Here is a 24,996-nt window from a genome sequence, read left to right as displayed (position 1 = left end):
ATATTGCAAATCAAAACCTTTATTCACTAATAATTAACAAAAATCGTAGTTCTATCTCCTGTTATCAATGCATTCACATTGCCCGCCATGAACTTCCGGGGAACGATCCTCGTCTACATGAACCACGTGACGATTACCGTTCTCATTCATAACACTCCGTTCGATGTCTCACTATGGGATGCGCCTCATCGCGGAGCAAACAGTAGCATCAATCTCATTACGCCAATCCTGATTGGCTGGTGATCTTGACGTCAACGTCAGGGGAAATCACGCCCTATAAGTAGCCTGCGCCACGACGCATGCGTCATTCAAACACCTCTTCTCGCTTCAGAGCACATCTCTAATAGTAGCCGGGCTAGCTTAACAGTCCACAGACTGAACCAAAAGCTAATTTCGGTCGACGAGCGTTAGCCGGCTACCCTATTCTGCCTCGCAGAAGAGTATGGTACTAACACACCAGTTAGTATTATAGTCAACCTCGCCGTTCTTCCTCTGGAGTTAAGGTAAGGTTTTGACTTTCAAGTTAGCAACACACCCGTTGCTAGCTTGTGTTTTTTCCCTCACTGCCGACACCACGGTAGCGAGGACGCTTTTTTCTTTTCTCTTCTCACGGAGGAGAAAAGGATTACAAGAATATTACCACACCAGGTAATATCCTTTGAGAAAAAAGACCCACACTGTTCTTTTTTCCCCGGATTAAAGACAGATTGGTAACACTTTTTTCTCGACGTACCTGTTACGAGCGGGCCCTCTCCACGCCTCGCGGCGAACGAGATGGACGCCTCTCTCCCTCACACCAGAGGAGTCAGGAACTCGGAGGCTCGGCGCTGCGGTTGCGGGTTGAAAGTGTCAGGCACAGCCTCACACCAGATCTGCTCGTCCTGCCTCGGGCTGGAACACGCCCATGAGGCCATTGACAACCCCGGCTCGTGCGGGCATTGTGCCCGCTTCACTATGAAGGGCCTCCGCCGAAGGTTAGCACAACAAGCTAGGCTGTCGGGACGGGACTCCCTCATGTCCACTGATTTGCCGGCTGGCAATCAAGACACGGGGGCGTCTGCCGCAGAGATGGAGCCCCTCACTGGGTCGGTCTGGGGCTCATCGACAGCGGCACCCGCAGAACCGGAATCCCGCGCCATATCAGGCCGAGACCCGGTGGCGGCAAGAGACGCGGGAACGGGGCCCCACGCTTTACCAAGCTGGGGCTCCCGGCTGGACCTCACCATGGTTTCACCCGCGGAAGATGTCCTAGAGTTAGACTACATGGAGGACGAAGAGGATACCTCTGAGTTCCTCCTGTCTGACTCGGATGAGCAGGAAGACGACATCTTCATGTCATCGGCTCAGGCTGCAAAGCCGGGAGCGATGGCTGCTCTCCCGGGCGATAGCACACCAGCTTCGCCCTGTCTAAGCATGGATCTGCAGGCCGTGTGTCAGCGCGCCGCGTCCAGGCTAGACATCCCGTGGCCCGAAAGGGCCAAGGAGACCTCCAGGTCCCGTTACGAGGGGAAACATTTTTCCCAAACAACGAGGACAAAGAGGCAACTCCTTCCGGTCTTCCCGGAGATGTTGGATGAGGTGTCGGTAGTGCTGCGTACCGGTACGCCGAACCGGTACTGGACTTTCGGTTCAAGTCCGGTTAAAACCGGAACGTCGGGAACCGGTACTTAGACTCGCAAAAAGACTAGCACTTACGTCTATTCTGGTGTCTGTGGTTATTTAAACATTCCCTGATAAACGTTATTCAGTGTCAATACATGAGTGCTAATCCCAGTGTGCTCAGTGTACAACATCACATGTCATTTCACCTTCGATTCACGGTTTGAAAACGTTGCATTTCGCCACATGCTAATGCTAACCGGAAGTGAATAATTTTCAGAATAAAACTGAATTATTGAATTAAATAGTGTATTTAATTCAAATTACGCCATATCAACATTGATTTTAATTTCTAACAGTATGTACATCACTATGTATGTAGTATGTACTGTATAATGTACACATGTAGAGTTGTAGAAAATACATGGTGCACAGACAGTACAGTACACTCTGACTGTACAGTCACTACAGTGTAGCCTATACTGTATAGTAGGTGTGTAACAGTGTAATGCGTATAGTCTACTCTACACTCTACCTTTCAGCAAAGATTTAGGGATTTAGGCTCAGTCAGCTCAGGGACTGTTTGGTTACTTTAGTTTGGTAAATGAAATAAATGTTTGAACTTTGTAGTAGTTCACTGTAGTTGCTGTCATAAGTCATTTGTAGACTAAGTGGCAAAAAGTGTTTTTTTTACATTTGTACTTTGTAAAGAAATGTAGACACAAGTTGGAAGGGAGCCCAATAAACCTGATGAGTTTGAATTTGAGTTGATTATGAGTTTATTTTCAATTGATAATTAGCTCACAATAAGTTCACTTTAGTTACTCACACAACTTGACACAAGCCATGGGTTCAGGTCCGGACTTATAAGTCCGGACCTGAACCTGAACCTCTGGACTTGAGTCCGGACCTGAACCTGAATGTGAGTCCAGGTACGCAGCACTAGGTGTCGGTCTCGTGGAGAGACCGGCACTTTAGCAACAAGGCCCCAATCCAGGGTGCCTCCTCCCTTGACTGTGACGGTATGGAGAGGCTCGGCCTGCTCCACATACCGCCTATGGAACCGCTGGTGGCAGCCCACCTCCTACCGAGGATGGGCCCGCCACCAAGCAGGAACCCCACGCTGCCAGCAAAAACGGACCGATTCCAGTCGACCATGACTGAACGGGCCTACAGAGCCGCAGCATTGTCCGCCAGGGCTCTGAACGTTTCCTCGATGCTAACCGCGTACCAAGCGGAGCTCTGTGAGGATATGTCGAGCAATCCTGGACCGGCCACTCTGGACGAGATAGCCGCGGTCACAGACATTTGTCTCCGTGTCCAACGCTGCGCCTTCCAGGCCACGGGCAAGGTAATGGGGATCATGGTGGTGCAGGAAAGAGCTAGATGGCTCAACCTCACCAACCTCCCAGACCGGGAAAAGGAAGAAGTGCTTGACATGCCCATCGTTCCCGAGGGAATTTTCGGCTCCGCTCTCGCTTCCATGCAGAGGAAGTGCGAGTCGAAAAAGAAGGAAGACGAGGCCCTCCACCTCTGTCTCCCTCGAAGGGCCGCTGCCTTCGCAACAGCGGCCCTTCGCCCAAGCTGCACCGAACTCTGCTAGGTTTAAAGTACCAGGACAGCCGCGGTCGCATCCCGCCCCGAGTCCCCAGCCCAGGCAGGAGATGAGGGCGAATTGGCCTAGAAAATCTCCGGTTCCGGCTGCAGCCCAGGCGCAGCCAACCCAGAATTTCGGCCAGCAGTCGAGGAAGAAGAAGCAAGCGGCCTGACAGCCCCTCCTTCTCCCCTCTGTGACAGAGCTGGAAGTTCTTTCCCCGGCTCTAAATGTGTCCCCGCCGCCTCGAGAGATGCCTCAACGTCATCCTCAAGTCCGCACAAAACACGTCACATCTTTCTTGTTTGAATAAACCATTTTCCGCTGACGCATCCAGGCTTCGGCCAAGGGCGCAGCTCAAAAAAATGAAAAGAAAGACAATAAACAGTCCGTTAACTATAAATCCCCTTCTGAGAGCAGCTACGGCCTCTCTCAAAAGGCGGATAATAAACGGGTCTGTGAAGGCACCACCGCTACGCGCATGCGCAGTGCCGGTTGGGGCTTTAAGGGCACTACAGCCACGTGCATGCGCAGTGCCGGCTAGAGCTGTAATGGACAGCCCGCCAATTCTTCCCCTTTTGAGAACAGCTACGGCATCTCTCAAAAGGCGGATTATTGACGGGTCCGTGAAGCCACCGCCACACGCATGCGCAGTGCCGGCTGGGGCTTTAAGGGCACCACCGGCACGCGCAGGCGCAGTGCCGACTGGAGCTGTGAAGGCACCACCGTCACACGCATGCGCAGTGCCGGCCGGAGCCGTAAGCGTGACATCTCAGCTGGCTCTAAGGAGCATACAGCAGGAGATACTCACGACATCTGCCTGGGCTTCTCAAAACAGTTATACTTTATCTGTTTTCACAAACCCAGAGAGAGTTAATCCATATTCTGGAGAGAGAGGTTCTCTCTCTCCTAGAAAGAAGGGTTTTATCTATAATGCCCACCGAACGGAGTCAGATTACGGGGAAAAATGTCCTCGTAAAGCACCCACTCAACATGGGCCTCATAATAACCAAAACTCTCCGCACGAGAGTTTTGGTTGACAGGCGGATTTACGATTTACGAAGGTCGCCCGGTGAGAGGTCCCTAGAGCAGAGACCTCCAGCGTTAGCTACGCTCCGCTAGCTTCGACGGTCCTTGCTAGCTTTGCTAGCCTCGGGCCTTCACTTCCCGCCGCTCGTTGCGACCACGGGCTTTCCTGCTCGTTCGGTCGTGAGCTCCGGTAGCTTCGTTCGCTCCTCTAGCTGTGTCTCGCCATCGGTTGAAAACTTTATCCCTCCCGATGCGTTAGTTAACAACTGTACTGTCTATCTCCCGACAGTATGGGTGGAATCAAAATGGACGGAAACAACTCCTAGTTTTGATTATTTAATCAAAATCCAAATAGGTTGTTAACCTTAGAAGAAAAAGGACAACAACAATACACCAATTAGGATCACACATATCCCATACACATTAAATCACATTCAATATAATAATCACACTTACTAGTGGCCTCTCCTGATTCCTCAATCTCAATGACGTTAATGTATGTTTCCCCTCTATTTATACATCTCAATAAACCCCGCGAATCTCCATCCAGATTTAAAGTCACACTCACATAAAATGAACCCCATTAATTTAACCCTCATACACCCAACACAAACCCATGAATTTACAGCACAGTTAGTATAATCCATGAAGGGTCCAATTATTTGTTATTTCCAGTGTTAGGTAAGTGCTGGTTTTGTCCCCTACATCTATGTTAAGCTGTTCAACGTTCTACTAACACTATTTGATGTAGTTATAATATAAGATAATACATTGAGAGAGCTGAGACGGGCAACACAAGCGTATCTGTTTGAATGTCCTCAAATGACAGTATTCCAAACAGCAGAACTTCTGTGTATGTGATGTGACTGACAACCTGACATGGTTTAGCCTTTTCCCACACCTACTACTTGCCTGATCAGCCTGCTCTCAGCTTTCTCTTTTGTCTGTGTTGTATTGAAGCAGTGTCCTAAATGTAAAATGACTGACATTTTGTTTTAATTTGTAGATTGTCTTTGAGAACTGCTCACCTGTGGAGATTGCAGTGGCAAAGTGTTCCTGTGTAGCTGGAACAGCACTCTGCAACTCCACACTCAACCTGGCTGCTGTCCCCCCTGTCCTCAGCTGCACTGAAACAGAGCAGCGATGGCACAAGCCAAGAACCATGGTAAGTACAGTATGTGTTCACAACCAATCCACGGTTTAATGAGTATTTCCTTTGTGCCAAGAGCTGATCTAGTATGTTGCATCAACGACCATTTCAATTAATTTGACAATTCTTTGGTGTAATTAATAGGGTGTGAAACCAGGCAGAGTGAGTGACATGGTGTTCACTTCCACTAAGCCAAAGCAGTTTACAGTTGCTGACGGTGTAAGGTAATATCTATTGTCCTAAGTAATTGTATGTAGCCTGCTACAACTTTGTGATTGTTGTCTGAGTGTAAAATTGTTCTTAAAGTCCTAATTATCATATAAACATGTTCAAAGGAGTACACGTTACAAGGCCATGCGGGGGGAGCTGCCAGACCCAGGTGTCCTCAAAGTCAGCGAGGCAGACAAGGACTTCTCAGCAGACATCGCACCACGAAAAAAAAGCGAATGGCTCACTACTCAGCGACTAACACTCTTTCAGAGGATATGCACACATTATATATATTTTTTGCATCTACTTTCTGGATATTGTACATCTGTTCATCTGTTATATAACAGATGAACAGATGTACAATATCCAGACTAATTTAAATGTTTAAATATGTATTTTTCCCCCGATATAACATCAACCTATGTTTTGTAAAAGTTTATTAAATTAATCTGTAAAATGTTATCATATTGTGGATTTATTAAATTATGTATTTTCCTTTGTTATTTGTGTGTGCGTTTGTTTTGAGGATATAATTCATTAGTACCTAAACATAGTATGGTATAACTGCTTTTTGTAATGAAATACACAATTGGTTTGGGAGCAAGAAATCTTTTAATCGTTGTTGCCCAGGCTTGCCGAAATGAATGGAAACTTATCTCCCGATTATAACATTGTGTAACTTGCTGCTGTTAAATACTGTCAAACGATGTGCTTAATGTGCAATATATACTTTATATACATATGCCATCTTTAATAACTGTAATATATACCGGGCTGCTAAATCCTAAGAACTGCTACAGGATTTGTTTTTGATCTGTATTTTTGAAAATTATGTAACTTTTTATCTTTTTTTTATCATATTGTTTATTATATTATAACTTAGTACTTTTTTAGCATATTGTTTATTATATTATAACTTAGTACTTTTTAATGCATGTAAGATATTCAACACTAAGCTGTCTGTGGCTCTTTCCTGCTGTAACGCTGCAAATGTCCCCTCTGTGGGACTAAAGGCATTCTGATTCTGATAACGGGACGAATTTGTACAAAGGGGCACACAGCAATGTAGTGCCGACTTTCTTACACGCTGGAAGGCCAATCGCTTTTCTTTACCTCGAAATCCGCTCATTCTTGCTCTCGGTGTGACATAACAAACTGTCAATCTGTCAAAACTCTGTACTCAAACAGGAAGTACTCAGCCGCCGGAAGTTGATAGCCGCCATCTTGTGCACAGAGCCAGATTGTTCAGACTTGCCCTCTTCCTCTCCTCTCTTCTTTCAGTCTTCCGTTACTGTTTCTTCTCTTCTATTTTAATCACCTCAACACATCTCTCTCCTGTGTTATCTTCTCATATCTACTCTTGTTTCCTTCCCTCTCAATTCAACTCCCACTATTTACAATTTCTAGTGTGAATGCTATTTATAGCATTCCACTAGTTCAATTCTTTAGTGCGAATGCTGTTTACCGAATCTTTATTCCCCTTATTATTTCAGCCAATACTTTGGCTCCATAACTTCAGCCTACTTTTAGCTTTCACAGTTTACAGCATTCACACATTTTCTAGTTTTCCAGTACCTCAATCAAATAACACAAAGGAAAAACCAAAGCAGTTTGACTTTCTTTTGAAAACGATGATCAAAGGTTTATGTTTGAATAATTTAGATTGTTTTTGCTTCCCAACAAAAACCAAGAATCATTCATTTTATATGAATTCCATTGAAATCTGAGAGCAGGTGATGATAAACATGTCTGTAACCATGCTGCCACTTTGAGTTTCACGCCATGCCTGCCTGAATATACTCTATGCAAGTAGGCCTACTATGGTGTATTGAATAGTGCTATATATATATATTAGACTCTGTAATCTTAACTATATCTGATAGCTCAAGCCCTCCTTTCGTTAGTCTTCCTTTAAAACAGAGGATGAATGTCTTGTTTGTCAGAAAATAGCCTACTGTTGAGTACATTTTAGGTTTGTACGTTTACGTCCATGTGAAAGATACACATGATAAGTATTGTCCCTGTCCATTAAACACCGGTTGTTCCCATAACCAGAAAAAGAGTGATGGTACTTTTCCCAATAAATAATGTCGCTAAGACTGATCACTTTGAAGCATTCCTAAATTAAATTAAAAGAGCAGGTTCAGCCCGTTGGTCATCCACACACCAGGTGCCGTAAATACCTGACCACATGATCATTGAATGATATACAGCTGTGTGGTTCAAACAAACAGAATAATAAGCAACGGCTCAAATCTGTGGATCAAAATGTAAAAATGCGTCATCAATATTTTTTTCTAAATGTATTTAAAAAGGTGTAGACATAATTCCTTTGATTAACCCCTGGAGCGACCATGTGAATATGTAACATTCATGAAAATAAAGGTTAGACAAAAGGACTTCTGTTCACACACTTTATTGTTATCATGTTAACAAAACAGGTGAACACGTAACATCTCAGCTGCTAAGGACAAGTTGTGCGAGATGCACAAACTGAGGGAAAAGTATTTGAACAATGCCCATCGTTCCACTTCCCCTTCCAGTTGTTGAGTACACAGTCTTCACCTCGTCGTCCGCTGTTGTTTGGTTGTCCTCTATACCAAAATAAATACTTGGCTGCACACCCATCAGACCACATCCAACTTCCTTCTTTGGCGATGTCATGGAGTCCGATCCATGTATATCCCTCAAGAGGGTCAGAGCTTTTGATCAGGAATTTGACAAAATCCTCTTCCACTGTGTTGTGGATAGACACCAGGTTGCCTCCCTGGGACACACAGTAGAGCTCTGCATCAGCCCAGGTCCTCTCCGTGTTGAAGTACCTGTAGCAGCGGCCGTTGAAGGAGAGCCAGAAGGAGGGACAGGTCTCTTGCTGTAGCTCCATTGGAGGGTCATCTGAAGAAGACACAGCACCCAGAGCCAGGCCCAACAGGAAGAGGAAAACCAGCATGATGTCTCTGTCTCTGTCTCTGTCTCTGTCTGTTAAAGTCGCACTGAACCGTTGGAGAGGATGGAGATTGTGAAGGTTCATGTGACAGGCTGCTTATATATGTGTGGGAATGTGACGTCATTGTCACGTGACGTGATCACATGACCGGTGCCCGGTAAAATGTAAGTTATAAAAGTTTGCCGGCAGTTTCAGAAAACCTTTCTCTCTGCTACGCGCGCGCCGTTATCTCCATAGACGGTTCAGTTCAACTTTAACAGGAAGAGTGAGTGAGTACGAGTGAAAATACGATTGGCTTCAGTCCGCGGCGGGGCTTCAACCGACGGCATAACAACAGGGTACGGCCCGAAGCACGGCCTCCCCAAACGGGAGCGGAGAACGCCGGGCTGCTTGCAAGACACAAAGCGGACAAGGAGAGGGAGGTGGAGAAAAGGAGAGCGGGTTCAACAGAGGGGGAGCTCGGGAAAGCAACCAGTTTAAGGTAATGATGCAAAGGACGTTTATTATAATAACATCCCTTTTGATGGCAACGATCTCATCTCTAAACGGTAATGGTCTAAAAAGTAAGTTCAGAAGAAGCCGGGCGCTAAGTCTGTGAGGCCAGCATCATATGTCTGCAGGAAACACATTGGGATGGGGAGAGTGTGGATGAGGTTAAAAAGGAGTGGATGGGCGAAGTGTTTGCCAATAATGGGGGTGAGCATGCTAGAGGGGTGGCGTCAGGGGCGCCTTAAGGGGGTGAAAAGTTAGGACGATTCTAAGGGCCCGTGACTGACAGGGGCCCCAACATGTTCAGAACATTAAGAAAGAAAATGTAAGTAACCTTTCATCAATCCTCAATAATTAACATTAATAGAACGTTATATTTATAAATTACTCACTAAACTTACTATTCATTTAACTTATTTTCTTCCAAAAGTTAATTACCCAAAGCCTCTGTACACCCCCTTCTATTTACGTGTAATGGTTTGGTCCTGCCTCCAAACGAGGTGCGGCACCGGCACTTGCAGAGAGTGAAAGCATGTGATGCTAGGACTTAGCATACATACTGTGTAGTACCATGTTTCAACGACCAACAAAGTCAGGCTCTAAGAAAAGAAGAGAAAGGAGAGAAAGACAAGAGAGAGGGACTAAAGGGCGTCACCCAGTTTTTCACAAGAAAAGGTGGGTGTGGTCCATGAGTGGTGGAAATTAGTCTGTTAGCTAATGTTTTTTAGTTTACTAAGCTGACATTAAGTACTGTTAATATCTTTACAGCAAATTCACTGCTCTTTTAGCTGACATTTAAAGGTATGGTAGGTAATTCACTTCAGAAACACGTTGTTATATTCCATGGAATGCTCTTAACGTCCCGATAGCAATGAATATATTAAATGCTTTGACAATAAATACATACAAAAAATGCATCTGTGGAAGCCGTGGCGCTGTAAAAAGCACGACCAATCATCTGAGCCGGCCCAGCTAAAATAACTGGATGGCCTACCTGCCTGTCAGCCTTACATCTGTGCACAAACTTATCTCGTGCCCTCATTGGTCATGTGCGCGTTTGTGTGTGTTGGAGGAGGGGCTCTGTAAGGAACTCTGAAAGAAGGGGCAGATTTTTTTCGGTTGTGTACTTTCAAATTCTAGCGCACTCGAGCTGGTTTCTCCATTCTTACCTACCTACCTACCTACCTACCTATCTTTAATAAATGCAGGCACATTTTTAGCGCCTATTCATACTAAATCAGTTGTCCCTCCCCCTGGTGCCAGGTCCAACAGATCCATCTTTAGGCTCAGCAGCCCTGTCCCCCCATAAGGCTGAACCTGAACCAGCTTTTCTCCAAACTGAAGGAGGTGAGCAGCATTGTGTTGAATACCACTTAACATATCTGAAGGGAGACTGGAATACAATATATATATATATATATATATATATAACAAAAAGCTAACATCTAATTTAAATTATACATTTCAAACACAGTATTTTCCCACATAGCCAATTTCATTTCAAACCTTTATTTAACCAGATTGGTCCCATTGAGATCATAGATCTCTTTTTCAAGGGAGACCTGCAGCATATAGGTTCCACATGAAACATAAAACAATAAAGGACATTATACATTATATTTACAGGATACATAGTTATAGACATTTACAAGTGCCCATTGTATCGGCAAGCATTTCATTTACCCTAGCTTTAAAAACATGCAGAGGAATGAGATTGCTCAGTTTCAATTCTTGCTGAAGATTGTTCCAAGCAAGTGGAGCTGCGCACATAAAAGCTGTCTTACCTGAGACAGTCCTTGCTCTTGGCACATCTAACAAGACCACATCATGTGACCTCAGACAATAGCTGCTTGCAACTCTCTGTGTTATCAGCGAGCAGATATAATACGGGAGTTTACCCAACAAAGCTTTATAGATAAAAGTGTACCAGTGACTGAGCCTCCGTACAGAGAGAGATGGTAAACCTGCCTTGGTGTACAGTGATGTGTAAGCGCTTTACAATTTGTGACAAATCTCAGAGCACTGTGATACGCAGCATCCAATTTGCTCAGGTAATTGGCAGGTGCATTCATATACAACAAATCCCCATAGTCCAGCACAGGTAAAAAGGTCACAGTGACTAGCCTTTTCCTGGCCTCAAGCGAGAAACAGGACTTGTTTCTGAAAAAGAAACCTAGCCTAACCCTCAGTTTTTTTAGCAGGTTATTGACATGAAGTTTAAAAGAGAGACAATCATCAAGCCAGATACCCAGGTATTTGTAACAGGCAACAACTTCAAGTTTTGTTCCTTGCGTAGTTACAATATCTAAAACAGGCTCTGGAGTCTTTTTAGCTTTTGAAAAGAGCATTACCTTGGTTTTCTCAACATTTAAAAGAAGCTTTAGTTCAGAGAGCTGAGTCTGAATAGTGTTAAAAACAGCTTGTAATTTAACAACAGCCTCTTTAATGGAGGGACCTGCACAATACATTACAGTATCGTCCGCATAAAAATGTAAAGTAGCTTCATCCACATCATCACCTACACTGTTAATATATATGGAGAATAAAAGTGGTCCTAAAACAGAACCTTGTGGTACACCATTAGAAATGTTTAACCACTCAGAAGACAGCCCATCAAAGTGAACACATTGGGACCTTTCAGAGAGGTAGTTCACAAACCACCCCACTGCATGGCTGGATATGCCTATACTGAGTAGCCTCTGCTTTAAGATGCGATGATCAACGGTGTCAAACGCTTTGGAAAGGTCAATAAACCGAGCTGCACAACTCTGCTTATTATCTAAAATAGTAGTAATGTCATTCACCACTTTCATTGTCGCAGTGATGGTACTGTGTTTCTTTCTGAATCCTGACTGATGTTTAGACAGGATATCATTTATACATAAAAACTCCTTTACTTGTTCACTCACTAAGCGTTCAAGCACCTTAGCCAGAACTGACAATTTAGAGATTGGCCTATAGTTATTTAAAATAGTTGCCTCCCCTCCTTTCAGTAAAGGCAAGACATAAGCAGACTTCCATACTTTTGGAATTGTGTTCGTGCTGAGGGAGAGGTTAAAAAGAGAAGTAAGAGGTGGAGCAATAAAATCTGCAGCTATCTTTAAAAAGAAAGGTTCTACGTTGTCCGGGCCAGCCGGTTTCCTAGGATCTAACTTGGATAATGCTTCATGAACAATACCAACAGTTAAAGGAGTAAAACTGAAAGGGTTTTCCAGACCACATTGTTCAGAGTCAAGGATTGGAGCGTTCACAGGAGCCACACAGCCAAACAGAGAGCCACAAGACACAAAATGCTTATTAAAACAATTTAGCATAGTAGCCCTGTCTGATATAGTGCCAGATGCTGTGGTAAGGCACGGAGGTAGCTCATTTGGGATATCACCAGTGGAAATCGATTTTATGGCTTTCCAAAATTTCCTAGGATTATTCAGGTTTTCTGTGGTAACCGACAAATAGTACTTTGATTTAGCACTTTTTATTTGGGATGTGAAGCTATTTCTTAGCTGCCTAAAACGTAGCCATTCTACCTCTGAGCCTGATTTCCTAGCCTTAGCCCAAGCATTATTTCTCTCATGAAGGAGACTGGACAGCTCAGCAGAAAACCAGGGATTGTTTCGTCCCTTCACTCTAAATTTACGCAGAGGTGCATGTCTATCTATAATTTTCATAAAACCAAGATAAAAATAAGACCATGCAGTTTCTACATCAGCACACAAATTGATTCTACCCCAATCAAAATCAAACAGATCATGTAAAAAAACCCTGCTCCACAAAGTGTTTTTTGTCTCTCTTTGTGATGACACGTGGTTTAACCTTTTGGACCTTAGTGTCCCTAATTGTGGCTACAACACAGTGGTCACTCACATCATTAGCAAATACTCCCACAGATGAGTATTTATGTGGAAAATTTGTTAAAATTAGATCAATTAAGGAGGATTTATTTGGGGACTTAATATTTGGGCGAGTAGGACTGTCTATAATCTGGGTAAAATTCAAAGAGGTACACAGGTTTTTAAAATCCTCTGACACAGAAGTTAACCAGTCCCAATTAAAATCACCAAGCAGCACTATTTCCTTGTAGGAAAGTTGAGATAACAGTTTTGCCAATGACGATAAAGAGTCCTTGACAGCCGAAGGGGCCCTGTAGCAGCCCACCACCATGAGCTGTTGACCCTTTGTTACCTCAATATTCACGGCTAAAAATTCTAGCTGTTTACTAACAGATTTGGAAACCATATTAGTTACACAAAACTTATTTTTCACATAAATGGAAACGCCACCACCTTTTTTAGGCCGGTCAGTACGATATACACTGTAACCATTTATGTAAATGTCAGAGGCCAAAATGGATTTATCTAGCCACGTTTCTGATAAGACAATGACATCAGCATCAGTCGAACTCGCCCAAATACGGACAAAATCTAATTTAGGTAACAGACTACGCACATTTAAATGAATTAAACCTAGCCCAGATCTAGATATAAAATCAGCAGGAGTAGCTATTTGACTAATACTGCTCGGTGGACCTGGATTTGGCTGTACATTTCCTGATAGTAACAACAATAAAAATACCAAGCACCTTTTCCTCTTAATCAACACACATACATTGTCAGCTGTTCTAGAGTCACCAGCAAACTTCGCGAAAGTGAGATTAGAGTTTAAAAAACAATTCTGAAGGACCATCGTGGCAGGCATGTGAGAAAGACAAACATTTTCCGAAATGAATGTCCGCGACAGTGCAACCAGCAATTGTTTGTGCAACACCTCCGAAACTGTACAGGGGATGTCCACAGCGGGCGGCAGAACATACCCGAATCCAGTAGATTGTTCAGGACGACTAGCGATCTTCTCCTTGTCCAGCACAGCCAAGAAAAGGCACAGCAGAAACACGACACCCGCCATTCTCCCAGTCCAGCACAACAGTATCCACGCTGTTCCCGGAGCAAGGTGGAGCAGGCCTCAGCTACAGCAGCACAGCAGAGCAGAGCAGGTGGAACCAGGCCTCAGCGGGCGGCAGCACAGCAGAGCAGAGCAGGTGAAACCAGGCCTCAGCGGGCGGCAGCACAGCAGAGCAGAGCAGGTGAAACCAGGCCTCAGCGGGCGGCAGCAGAGCAGGTGAAACCAGGCCTCAGCGGGCGGCACCACAGCAGAGCAGAGCAGGTGGAACCAGGCCTCAGCGGGCGCAGCACAGCAGAGCAGGTGAAACCAGGCCTCAGCGGGCGGCAGCACAGCAGAGCAGAGCAGGTGAAACCAGGCCTCAGCTACAGCAGCACAGCAGAGTAGAGAAGGTAATCCGGGAGCACACTTCCGACTCTTTATCTCTGCAAGAGTTGCTCCCTCTCGTGCTAAATCCACTCGGCGGGCAAAAGTAGGATCCCAGAAGTGATTCGCCCAGTGTGGAGTGGCTCCTGAAACCCTTCCCGACGTGCCTTTAGTGGAACTCGGGTCCGCTGTGGTGGATGAGGTTGAACGTGGCCCTCATTCGGAACTCAGCAAAGGTGGATCACGTCTCAGCGCTGACGGCATGTAACCTGTTCCTCAGGTGAGTTTCAGAGTGAGTGGCGAGCAGCAGCAGCAGCAGCTCTGAGTGGCGAGCAGCAGCAGCAGCAGCTGTGAGTGGCGAGAATACAGCTGATCTATATAAAACAAAAAACTGCTTTTAGTCTATTTAGGATTATGGACAGTTTGAAGCATTGAGTGATCAGTCTGTAAACAAAATGTTAATCACCGACATTTTGGTTATGATATTAATACTAATGTTATTATATTAAAGCAGGGGTGGGGAACCTCCGGCCCCCGGGCTGTATACGGACCGCTAGACCATTTGGTACGGCCCTCGAGGTAATTTATAAACAAAGTGGCCTGTGCCTGGTGGTGGGGCCCAATGTGATATATTTTCATGGGGCCCAAAATCCCTGGCCGGCGCCCCTGGCCGGCGCCCCTGGGTGGCGATACTTATCAAGTCGGGGGATGTGAAGAATGCAAGGAAGGTTGAGGATGATGGTGAAGGGAAGATGATTGGGGTGCAGTATGAATACATGGGGGACACGTATAATTTGATAAATATATGCACCAAATATAAAGAGGGAGAGAAGGATTTTTTTGAGGGGTTGGACGGAAAATGTGGGGGGGAACTGTTTGATTGTGGGAGACTTCAATGTGCGGTGTGGAAGGTTGGATGCGCCTGCGGGTGCTCGTTTTAGTAACGACTCCTCGAGGGGGGCGCTCAAAAAGATAATTAATGAGAATGGGTTGATAGATGTGTGGAGAGAAAGAAATCCGGATGTTAGAGAATCTTCTTGGAGACGAGTGGTGAAAGATAAACTTATGCAGAGCAGGATTGATTTAGCTCTGTGCTCGGCAGCTGTGAATGAAAATATTGGAAATATTGAATATTGGACCAGTGATCATATGGTTCTTAGTCTCAGGATGGGGCTGAAGGTGAATGGGAGAGGCGGGGGTATGTGGTGCTTGAATGCGAAACTACTGAATGATGAGGTGTATAAAAAAAGGGTGAGAGAATGTATAAGGAAGGGGGGGTGATACAAGGGACAATAATATATTAGTGTGGTGGGGGGGAGTTAAAAGAGGAGATCAAGAGAATAAGCATAAAACACAGTAAGGGGAAACATGTGCTTGATAGAAGAAGAGAGGAAAGGGTGAGGGGAGAGTTGGCTAAAGAGGCAGCAAAGATAGACAAAGAGACAGGGAGAGATTTAGGGAGATACACGAGGATCAAAGATGAGCTAGAGGGTATAGAGAGGGACACATGCAGGGGGCGATTGTTAGAAGCAGGGCAAGGAATGCAATGGAGAGTGAAAGGTGTACTGACTTTCTGAGTTTGGAAAAAATTAAGCAGGAAAACAAATATTTAAAACAGGTTGAGGGAAAGGATGGTAGGAAGATAACAGATTTAGTAGGGATAGCAGAAAGAGTGGAGGAGTTCTACAGGGAATTATTTAAGACAGAAGAGGCAGATAGAGTGCAGAGACGGCGATAGACAGTATGGATAAAGCTTTAGATCAGGGGTGGGGAACCTCCGGCCCCCGGGCCGTATACGGCCCGCGAGACCATTTAGTGTGGCCCTCGAGGTAATTTATAAACACACGCAAAAAAAAATTTAAGAAATCTAGACAAAATAATTAAACAAGAGAGTGCCTGTTTTTCCTGGCCAAGGTCAGGGTCCTTGAACACAACACAAGCCTAACCTGCCGTCATGTGGTATGTCTCGTCTGACAGGGGTGTAGTTCTGATGGGGAGCACCCCCAGCTCCGCTCCGGCACTTCCAAAAATTGCAGTCCCCATAAGTCCGTACACATGCTGCAGTTTTTGCGTGGCTGTGTCTTAGTTGTAAGCCCAGTGGCGATCTGTCATACTGATCATACAGTCAATAACTTTGTTGTTATTAGCATCTGGTTAGCTAGCTATGCTAACGAATATAAGAAGCTTTTTCTACAACCAGTGAGGTAAAGGCACATCTTTATATGATCATTATAGTCATCAAAAAACAAGAGAATAAAGTAAACAGGTATAAAATAATATGACAGTAAAAAAAAGTTGTTATTAATAAACAAGAATACAGTTTGAAAGGAGAGTGATTTATAAAATATCCATAAAGAAAAAGAAAATCTGTTTACAGTTCTGTTTTATATGGGTGTTGAGAGATGTATCCATAGATCTACTAATGTTGCTCTCAAAGTGCACCAGATTTATGCTTTTAACTTCAACATTTAAAAAAAATCTTCCTGGGGGAGCCCCCTAGAGGAGGTTAGGTCCCACCAACTTAAATCATGTTCACTAGTGCTGGGGGGAAACGATTATTTCGAAAACGATTAATCGGGCGATTATTTGATCGATTAGTCGACTAATCTAACGATTATTTTTCTGTTGTTCAATTCATAAAAAACGTAATGTAAAAAAAACGTAATGTAAAAAAAAAAAAATTCACGGTACTGTGTCTCAGGGGATCTTAATATTTAACAAACTATTAATGTGTCATACCAGATTAACGGAAATAATCTCAGCTAACTGACGGTACAAACCATGTTTACCAAAACAAAACACAAGTCTCATAAGAAGCATCTAAATGACCCATGAGCGAAAAATGCTAACGGACATTGGCACAGAACTCAAGATGAAAGTACCCTTATTACTTATCGTAGCTGCACACACAAGATATCCGATTAAAGCTGAGACTCCACAGATTATGTAGGTATATAGTATCATCACTGAGTGATCCGGACTCGCGACAGGGGAAGCAAATACAGTCATCACAACACGTACCTTTACAGAGCTTCTAGGGAGATCGTCTCACCACCGTAGCTGTCAATCTGATCAAAAGACGTGTTCAATGGCATTAAAATGAGAAAAAACACGGCTGAATCGGTTAATCCATAGGTTTTTAACGTCTATGTATAAAACAATGATTGAATTTATAATCCATAATTCCATTTTAATGTAAAAATCGGAGAGCAAATGCTAGCTGCTAATGGTAGCCACCACAGCTAGCTGCCGCTTTAAATGTTCCAACATAGCCGTTGTGCTTGTGTGATATGCCAACTCCATTTGGCAAAGACTGCAAATGACAATATCTTTACGTTTTGGACTAACTTTAAAATATTCCTATGTTTTCGAAGACCTGGGACGAGATGTTTTCGTTTGAGGGCTTCGTGCGCAATCCTGTGAGGAGGAGGTGGTAGCCGTTTCAGTCTCCATTGTGTTTGAAGTGCGATTGCGAACTGCTTGTTGCTTTGTTTACACACCCACGTGTGTGCGTCGACGCGGAAATATGTCGTCGACGATATTTTGAAGTCGTCGACGCGTCGCTACAGCACTAATGTTCACATGGATAGGTGTCTAAATACATTTTGCACACATCTTGTGTCCATAGCTTTCTGTTTTGGTGGTCATGCCACAACCGTGCACGTGCATGCGTGAGTCATGGCAAGATATCTGGATTAAGAGGTTGCTTTTTCTTTGCACAGCATGAAAGAAAGGTGAAATGAGTGGGCTGTGATTTTAGTATTTTTAAGCAGAGGTCAATAATTTGTACGGCCCTCGGAGGATGTTGAAAACATTGAAATGGCCCTTGAGAGGAAAAAGGTTCCCCACCCCTGCTTTAGATGATAATGATAGAGAGATGTGTGAGGGAGAGATCGGTACTGGGGAAATAGATCTAGCAATAGGAGGGTTGTGTAGAAATAAGAGTCCGGGGTTAGATGGGTTAACAGCAGAATTCTACATCACCTTTAAGAAACTGTTGGTACCGGTGCTGCACAGGGTGTTCAAACACATTGAGGAGGAGGAGGATGACCTGCCGGCCAGCATGGCAACGGGGGTTATAAGCATCATTTACAAAAAGGGTGATAGGGACAGATTAGAAAACTATAGGCCGTTAAGCATGCTTAACAATGACTACAAAATATTGGCAAGGGTGTTAGGGAATAGAATAAAGAGGGTAATTAAAACGGTGGTGGGTGGGACTCAGGTGTATAGTGTACCGGGGAGGGATATAAGGGACACGACAAGCAGCATCAGAGATACTATTAAACACATGAAGGAGGGGAAGGGTGGCATAGTGATGAGTCTTGATTTAAATAAAGCGTTTGATCGGGTCAATCATGAGTATTTATATAGAGTGTTAGGGAAAGCAGGGTTTGGGGTGAAGTTGGTGGGCTGGATCAAAAGATTATATAGTCGGGCGGTGAGTTGCGTAAAAATAAATGGGATCGTTACAAATGTGTTTAGGTTAGGGAGGTCGGTCAGGCAGGGATGTCCTCTCTCCTCCATGTTGTATGCCTTGTCAGCTGAACCTTTAGCCACAATGCTAATTCAGAACCAAAACATTAGGGGGGTGGAGATACCGGGGGGACAGACCAGTCTCCTGTACCAGTATGCAGATGACACCACGGTTACGGTCAGAGATGGGGACAGTGTGAGGGAGGTGTTAGAAGTAGTGCAGCAGTATGGCAGGGCGTCAGGGGCGAAGATAAATATAGACAAATCAGAGGTAATGTATATAGGAGGAAGGAGTGGATAGGACAGGAATAGGGCTCAAGGAAAGGAAAGATTATTTTAAGGTGCTGGGGGTTAATTTGGGTATAAAAGAAATGGAAGGGAGGGATGAGCAATATGAGGGAATCATCAACAGAATGAAGAAAACGCTAAAGTTTTGGAAGATGAGGCATTTAAATTTAAGAGGGAAGGTTGTGGTGATAAATGGGCTCATAGTGAGCAGACTAGTCTATATCATGACTGTCATGGAAATGCCTGAAAGGGTTAATAAAGAAATAGACATGGCAATAAATGAGTTTTTGTGGGAAGGGAAGGGCGTTAGAATTGCTAGGGAGGTAATGGAGAACGAGTATAGGGATGGAGGGATGAAGCTAATCAACTTGGAAAGGAAAAAGAAGGCGCTAAGGGTTAAAATGATGTTAAAATATGTTGGTGACAAGGAGGATAAAAAAGATTATGCGTGGAAGGTATTTTTAAAAGAAGCGATCAATAAGTGTGGAGGCTGTGGGGACAGCGCTTTGTTCAAGGCTTTTACAAAAGGAATGCTTAGCAGTGTTTCGGAGTACCACAGGGAGGCGCTATTGGCATGGGGGGAGTTTCTGAAAGGGGTAAAGGAGTGTGTGAATGTTGAGCAAGTGTGGAATCAGCCTATTTTCATGAACCATATGATCACGGTGCAGAAGTGTCCTGTATTTGATCTCCAAATGTGGAGGGCGGGTTTTAGAAACATAAGGGATTTGGGCTGAAGTCGAATAGTCCATTTAGCTTAGGAACCTTCCTAAAGGAGTGAAATGACCCGGAAGTCCCTCAGTGATGAGTGATAAGTGCCGTTCGAATTCTCTAGAATGATAGGAAAGGAGGTTTCAAACTTCCTTTATAACCTCCTTTAGCTAAGGAACCACTGGACCTCCCTAACCGACAGGAGAAGCAAAAATGCTGCCCCACAATGCCTTGCAGCCGCAGCATTTACCGTCACTCAACAGTCGGCCGTTCACGGAAACAACCGATTATGACCGAGAAATGATATCATGAAAGTTACGGTGCTTATTAAGCTTTTTAAAACATAGGTGGTAAGTTGCCAAAGTGCTTTGTTTTGAACGTTCATCAGTATTATAATCAAAAAGAGAAATATGAACATTAGTTTTTACTGAAATGATCAAATAAAGTCAACATTTCACAGTCTTCACTGAGCTGTGTGGAGTTTGTTCAACTTTTAAAAGATGTTTGAATGGTGATGTACACAGTGATAGATGTTAAGGACTAACGTTTATAATAAATACATCTGTATTGATTTTAAGAACTTTTCATAGTTCATACGTATTGGGATCATTTGTATTAATGTGGACCGGAGGGAGAGGGTGACGAGCATAAGTTTCACTTTCCTTTTTTATTTCAATTCCAACTTTGGTCATGAAGAATATGTTTCTCTGTTGTCCACGTTCATAAAGCAAAGCAGCAGCATCAGAGCACGGTGCAGAGTCTCTAGATGAGTTTACAGTAGTCCCTTGTTCTTATTAAACATCCATGTTGTAGTCCGCTGTATAGAAAACTGTGGTTTCCATAGTTCCCCCACAGCAGCAGACGCACATTCATGACGTCCGCTGGCACATCATAAACACGTTGGATAGTGAAAGTTGATAGAGATTTGTATGGACAACTGGTCCGCATTCCAAATATCTGCGCGTCGCTAACAAGCTGGTTATCATACAGGAAGGAATCCAGAGCATACAATTAACTGTTTAACAATAATCTATTTTAATGGTAATATAACAATGCAATACAATCAATACATTACCATACAAAACCATATCATATGCATAATGTCAGGAGTAGGCCTACTCCTGGCCCTTGTTCACAGGCCGGCACGACCTTCCGGTCCGAGCGGCGCGAGAAGAGAGAGGCAGAACAGAAAGCTGAATAGGCTTTCATACCAATGATACAGGAAGCGGTGGAGTTTAAGGACAACTGGTCGTCTTTTCCAGTCATCTCAAACAAACACCTCTGACGTTCACTGTCTCCTATTTCTGCAGCCTCCACACATGCACACATCCCCCCACATTCCAGAGACCACAGTGGGGTCCTCCCCCACAGAGTAATAAAACCCTGTTTACTCTAAACAGTTCTTGTTTATAGCCATTTTAGTCCTCACATTTATGAAAGGATAAAACAGATAAATCAATATAAAACACAAACACAGGTATTGTTTGAACAGTATTCACTTAACTGCTACTATTTGATAATTACCAGAGGAACTCAAAGGACCTCTTTTAATATCTGGAAATTGCAACAAGACTTTCTGCCATTTCAAATGTAACACACTTCTTAAATATCAGATGCTGCAAAGTGCAGTCGGATTCTCTAAAGTACCGCAGGCTCTTCTCCTAAGTCCTTTTGAATTCTCCTACTATCCCTTAACCCCGTGACGTTTCACTCGGAGGTCAAGGAATAGACGATAGGGTTAGAACTTAGGAGCTGATCTTTGGACTATTCGACTGCAGCCCTCGGTGTATGAGTTTGTGCCGGGGTTCATAGGAGCACGGGTGATAGTGGATGAGGTGAGGGGTAGGGGGGGGGGGGGGGAGTATGCTTTTGAGAAAGGCGGAAGATATCATGGAGAGGGTGAAAAAGGGTATGCCTGTGTGGTGAATGTGAGGCTACAAGAAGTGGAGAGAGCGTGGCAGAAATGTATGTTGGGGAGGGGGATAATCGTGTTAAAATGGAGAAAGTAAACACAAGGGTGATTTACAAAATGCTGAGGGGGGATAAAATAAGAAGACCTGCTTCTGAGCGTGTGTGGGGAAATGTTTGTGAACAGTTTGATGGGTGGAAGCAACAAGTCCTCCAACTCATACGACCAAATGGGTCGATTGTTTAAGCCCTTATTACGACCAAATATGTAGTTTGTTCAAGCGCTTAATACGACCTATAATTACGTTTTAAAATTGTCGGCCTCGAGTGCTCCCGTTCAATGCAAACGTTACAGAGGGTTGTTTATTCACAAATAACCCTCTCTGTAAAATCCTAAATTGTAGGATAGTTTGGCCATTAAAACACTTTATGATTAGATTTCTAGCGAGAAGTATATATTGTACTTTTAGAATCCACGTCCAGTCGATATGTAGGATCTATAGTTTGATAGATATTACGAAGATGATTTGAGGTTTCGTCAGGAGAACGTGTATATGCGGCAAGCTTCCATGTAAAGTTACGGGTTGAAAACAGTATTTCAGGTCTCGCCGTTTTCGTAATAAAACCAATGATCAAATGATTTAACAGTGATATCTGCACTACTCATCCACTAAAAAACATCAGTTTATCCTAGTTAATTATATGACATTAATTGGTTTAAATTGTGTACAATGCTTTTGTGTTTTTCCCATAGGTTTTTCTCTTTCGATTCTGAGAGACACATTTCTGTTTTCAGAGGTTTTGATAGGCTAAAATCACGCCGCAATGCACGTCGGGATATGGTGTTTATGTGATATGAAATCGGAAAACATTAAAAAAATTATAATAATACTTTATTCCGAGTGTTCTTGCTTTTCTCTTTGAAAGTCATCACATAACGGCATTGCAATACACGGTTCGGCTGCATTAAATATTACATATCTGCCGTAGATATGTATTTATAGAGCCCTGATCAGAAGACCTTTTGACAAACTGGAAGAGATGCCGCCAAAACTGAATACGTGACGTGGACCATAAATATATCAACAATTAAACAACATCTTCCATTTCTTTTCACACAATACGTCTCCTTGCAGTATCAACACTAATTCGGCTGACTTTTATATTTGATCCAATTAGTAGATAGTCTGTATTTACACCATAACGGTTCACAGCTGATAGAAAGGGACTTTTTTGTAGTTTTTAAAGATATTACTGATTTTCTGAACTACCTTTCCAACTCCTCATGCAGTTGACTGTTACAGGTCTATACAGGTTCATGGTACAATGCATAAGCTTCACATCGAGAGACTGAAACTGTATTTTCTTTTAACGTTCTGTTTTAATTTCACAATAAAGTTTATAGTCATATTATGTACGATAGTATTATGTTTTATTAACTAGACCACTGGTCTAAACCGCAACTAGTGGTTAAAGGACGTTATTGAATTTAGTTGTTGAATAAGTTATATTTGATGAAAACATTTAAATATTAAGAGTAGCCTACATACAAAATAGGGGTCAATGATAGAAATATAGAATGGAAAATATCAAGAAGATACTGTAGTGATCTCTACAATAAAACAGTTTAGTGCAGGACGTTATATATTAACAGGAGGATGTGCAAAACAGACAAACTGATAAGGCTGAATTTTACTCAGGTGTAACTAAAGTCTGATTTAAGGTTTGTTTATATTTCACATCATTAATCAGAATCTGCAAAGTAACAAAAATAAATGTAGTAGAGTAAAAATACCAGGTTAACCTCTGAATTGTAGTGGAGTAGAACAAAGTAGTACATGCTGCTGTAACAAAAACATTTCCCAACTTGGGATCAATAAAGTATCTTATCTTATATTAAGATGATCGATGGCTACTGCCATATTTGCTAAATGTGCATCTGAACCTTGACAAGTGCATGTTTCAGCCTTATCAATTAACAACAGGAGGGGTCACAGACATAAGACCAGCTGTTAAATAAAGCTCTTCTGACCTTAGCTGTCATGTGGTATTAATGCTGCCCATTATGGACACAAGCAATTTTCACCCATGTATTAATTATATGTTTTAAATTTGATAACGCCAATGTGTTTCGTATCCCCTAAACCTCCAGGGATGTATACAGTTTAATACTGGCAACTTCTAATTGTGGGAAATACGAAAACGTCTTTTAAAACTACATTTCCCAGTAGAGACGTGCCATAGAACATGTTGCGAAACACACAATAGCCAGCAAGTGTAATTCTGGGGGGGAGGGCTGGACCCGTCCAAGTCCAGTTTTGGAAAGTCTGCCGTGGTCCATTCCATTTCAAAGAGGTGTTTGACAGCGTAACCTTGTCGCACTGCCACTCCAATATCCAATCACAGAGCTTGAGGGCTAATCACGGGGTTTGTAAAGCAAGGCGGATGTTGTAGTCCCAAACGATAGCTGGGGATTCTGGGTAGTGTAGTGTCTTCGGAAACTCTGTAGTGTCTAAACTCCGAAAAAACAATTTGTTTCTCCGAATCGAAGGTTAAAAACACAAAAGCATTGTACACAATTTAAACCAATCAATATTGTGTAATTAACAAGGATAAACTGATGTTTTTTAGTGGATGAATAATGGAGATATCACTGTGTAATCATTTGACAGTGTGGGGAATACTTCCGGTTTTATTATGAAAACTTCGAGACCGGAAATACTGTTTTCACCCACGCTAACTTTACATGGAAGTTGCCCCATATACAGTACACGTTCTCCTGGCGAGACCTCAAATCATCTTCGTATATCTATCAAACTGTAGATCCTAAACATCCACTGGACGTGGATTATAAAAGTACAATATACACTTCTCGCTAGAAATCTAATAAAAAAGCATTTTAATGCCAAACTATTCCACAATTTAGGATTTTCCAGAGAGGGTTATTTGTGAATAAACGACCCTCCGGAGCGTTTGCAATCGACAGGAGCATGTTGTTTCTTACACGACCACTGGAGGTGCTACACTTTAAAACGTGACTGGGTCGTATTTAGCTGCTGAACAATCGACCTATATGGTCGTTTTTTGTAGGAGGACAGGCTGGGCGGAAGATATGGGGTAATTTAAGGGTGAAATGGAATAGCATTGAATGTGAGCATTTTGATTTTATTTTTCGTCACAACAGGGTGTACAACAATTTGATCATAAGCAGGTTTGATGTCACGGTGAAGAAAGAGTGTGATGTGTGCAGTGGCGACTGGTCATTAGGGGCAGGTGGGGCACAGCCCCACCTAGTGTCAGCAGAAAGTATTAAAATAATGATTACAACAAAATGCA

General features: G+C 43.3%; 1 protein-coding gene across 1 annotated transcript; it reads right to left on the bottom strand.

Moving 5' to 3' along the window:
* Window positions 1–7,982: 7,982 nt before the first annotated feature.
* Window positions 7,983–8,560, bottom strand: LOC117444675 (ladderlectin-like). The gene has a single exon (XM_034080101.2). The coding sequence runs from the start codon at window positions 8,530–8,532 to the stop codon at window positions 8,047–8,049; it is 486 nt and encodes a 161-aa protein (XP_033935992.1). The 5' UTR covers window positions 8,533–8,560; the 3' UTR covers window positions 7,983–8,046.
* Between the last annotated feature and the right edge of the window lie 16,436 nt (window positions 8,561–24,996).

Source organism: Pseudochaenichthys georgianus, unplaced genomic scaffold (assembly GCF_902827115.2).
Source record: "Pseudochaenichthys georgianus unplaced genomic scaffold, fPseGeo1.2 scaffold_882_arrow_ctg1, whole genome shotgun sequence".
NCBI classification, from domain to species: domain Eukaryota; kingdom Metazoa; phylum Chordata; class Actinopteri; order Perciformes; family Channichthyidae; genus Pseudochaenichthys; species Pseudochaenichthys georgianus.
The sequence above is the reverse complement of the archived record's forward strand: the minus strand, read 5'-3'. Positions and strand labels throughout refer to the sequence as shown.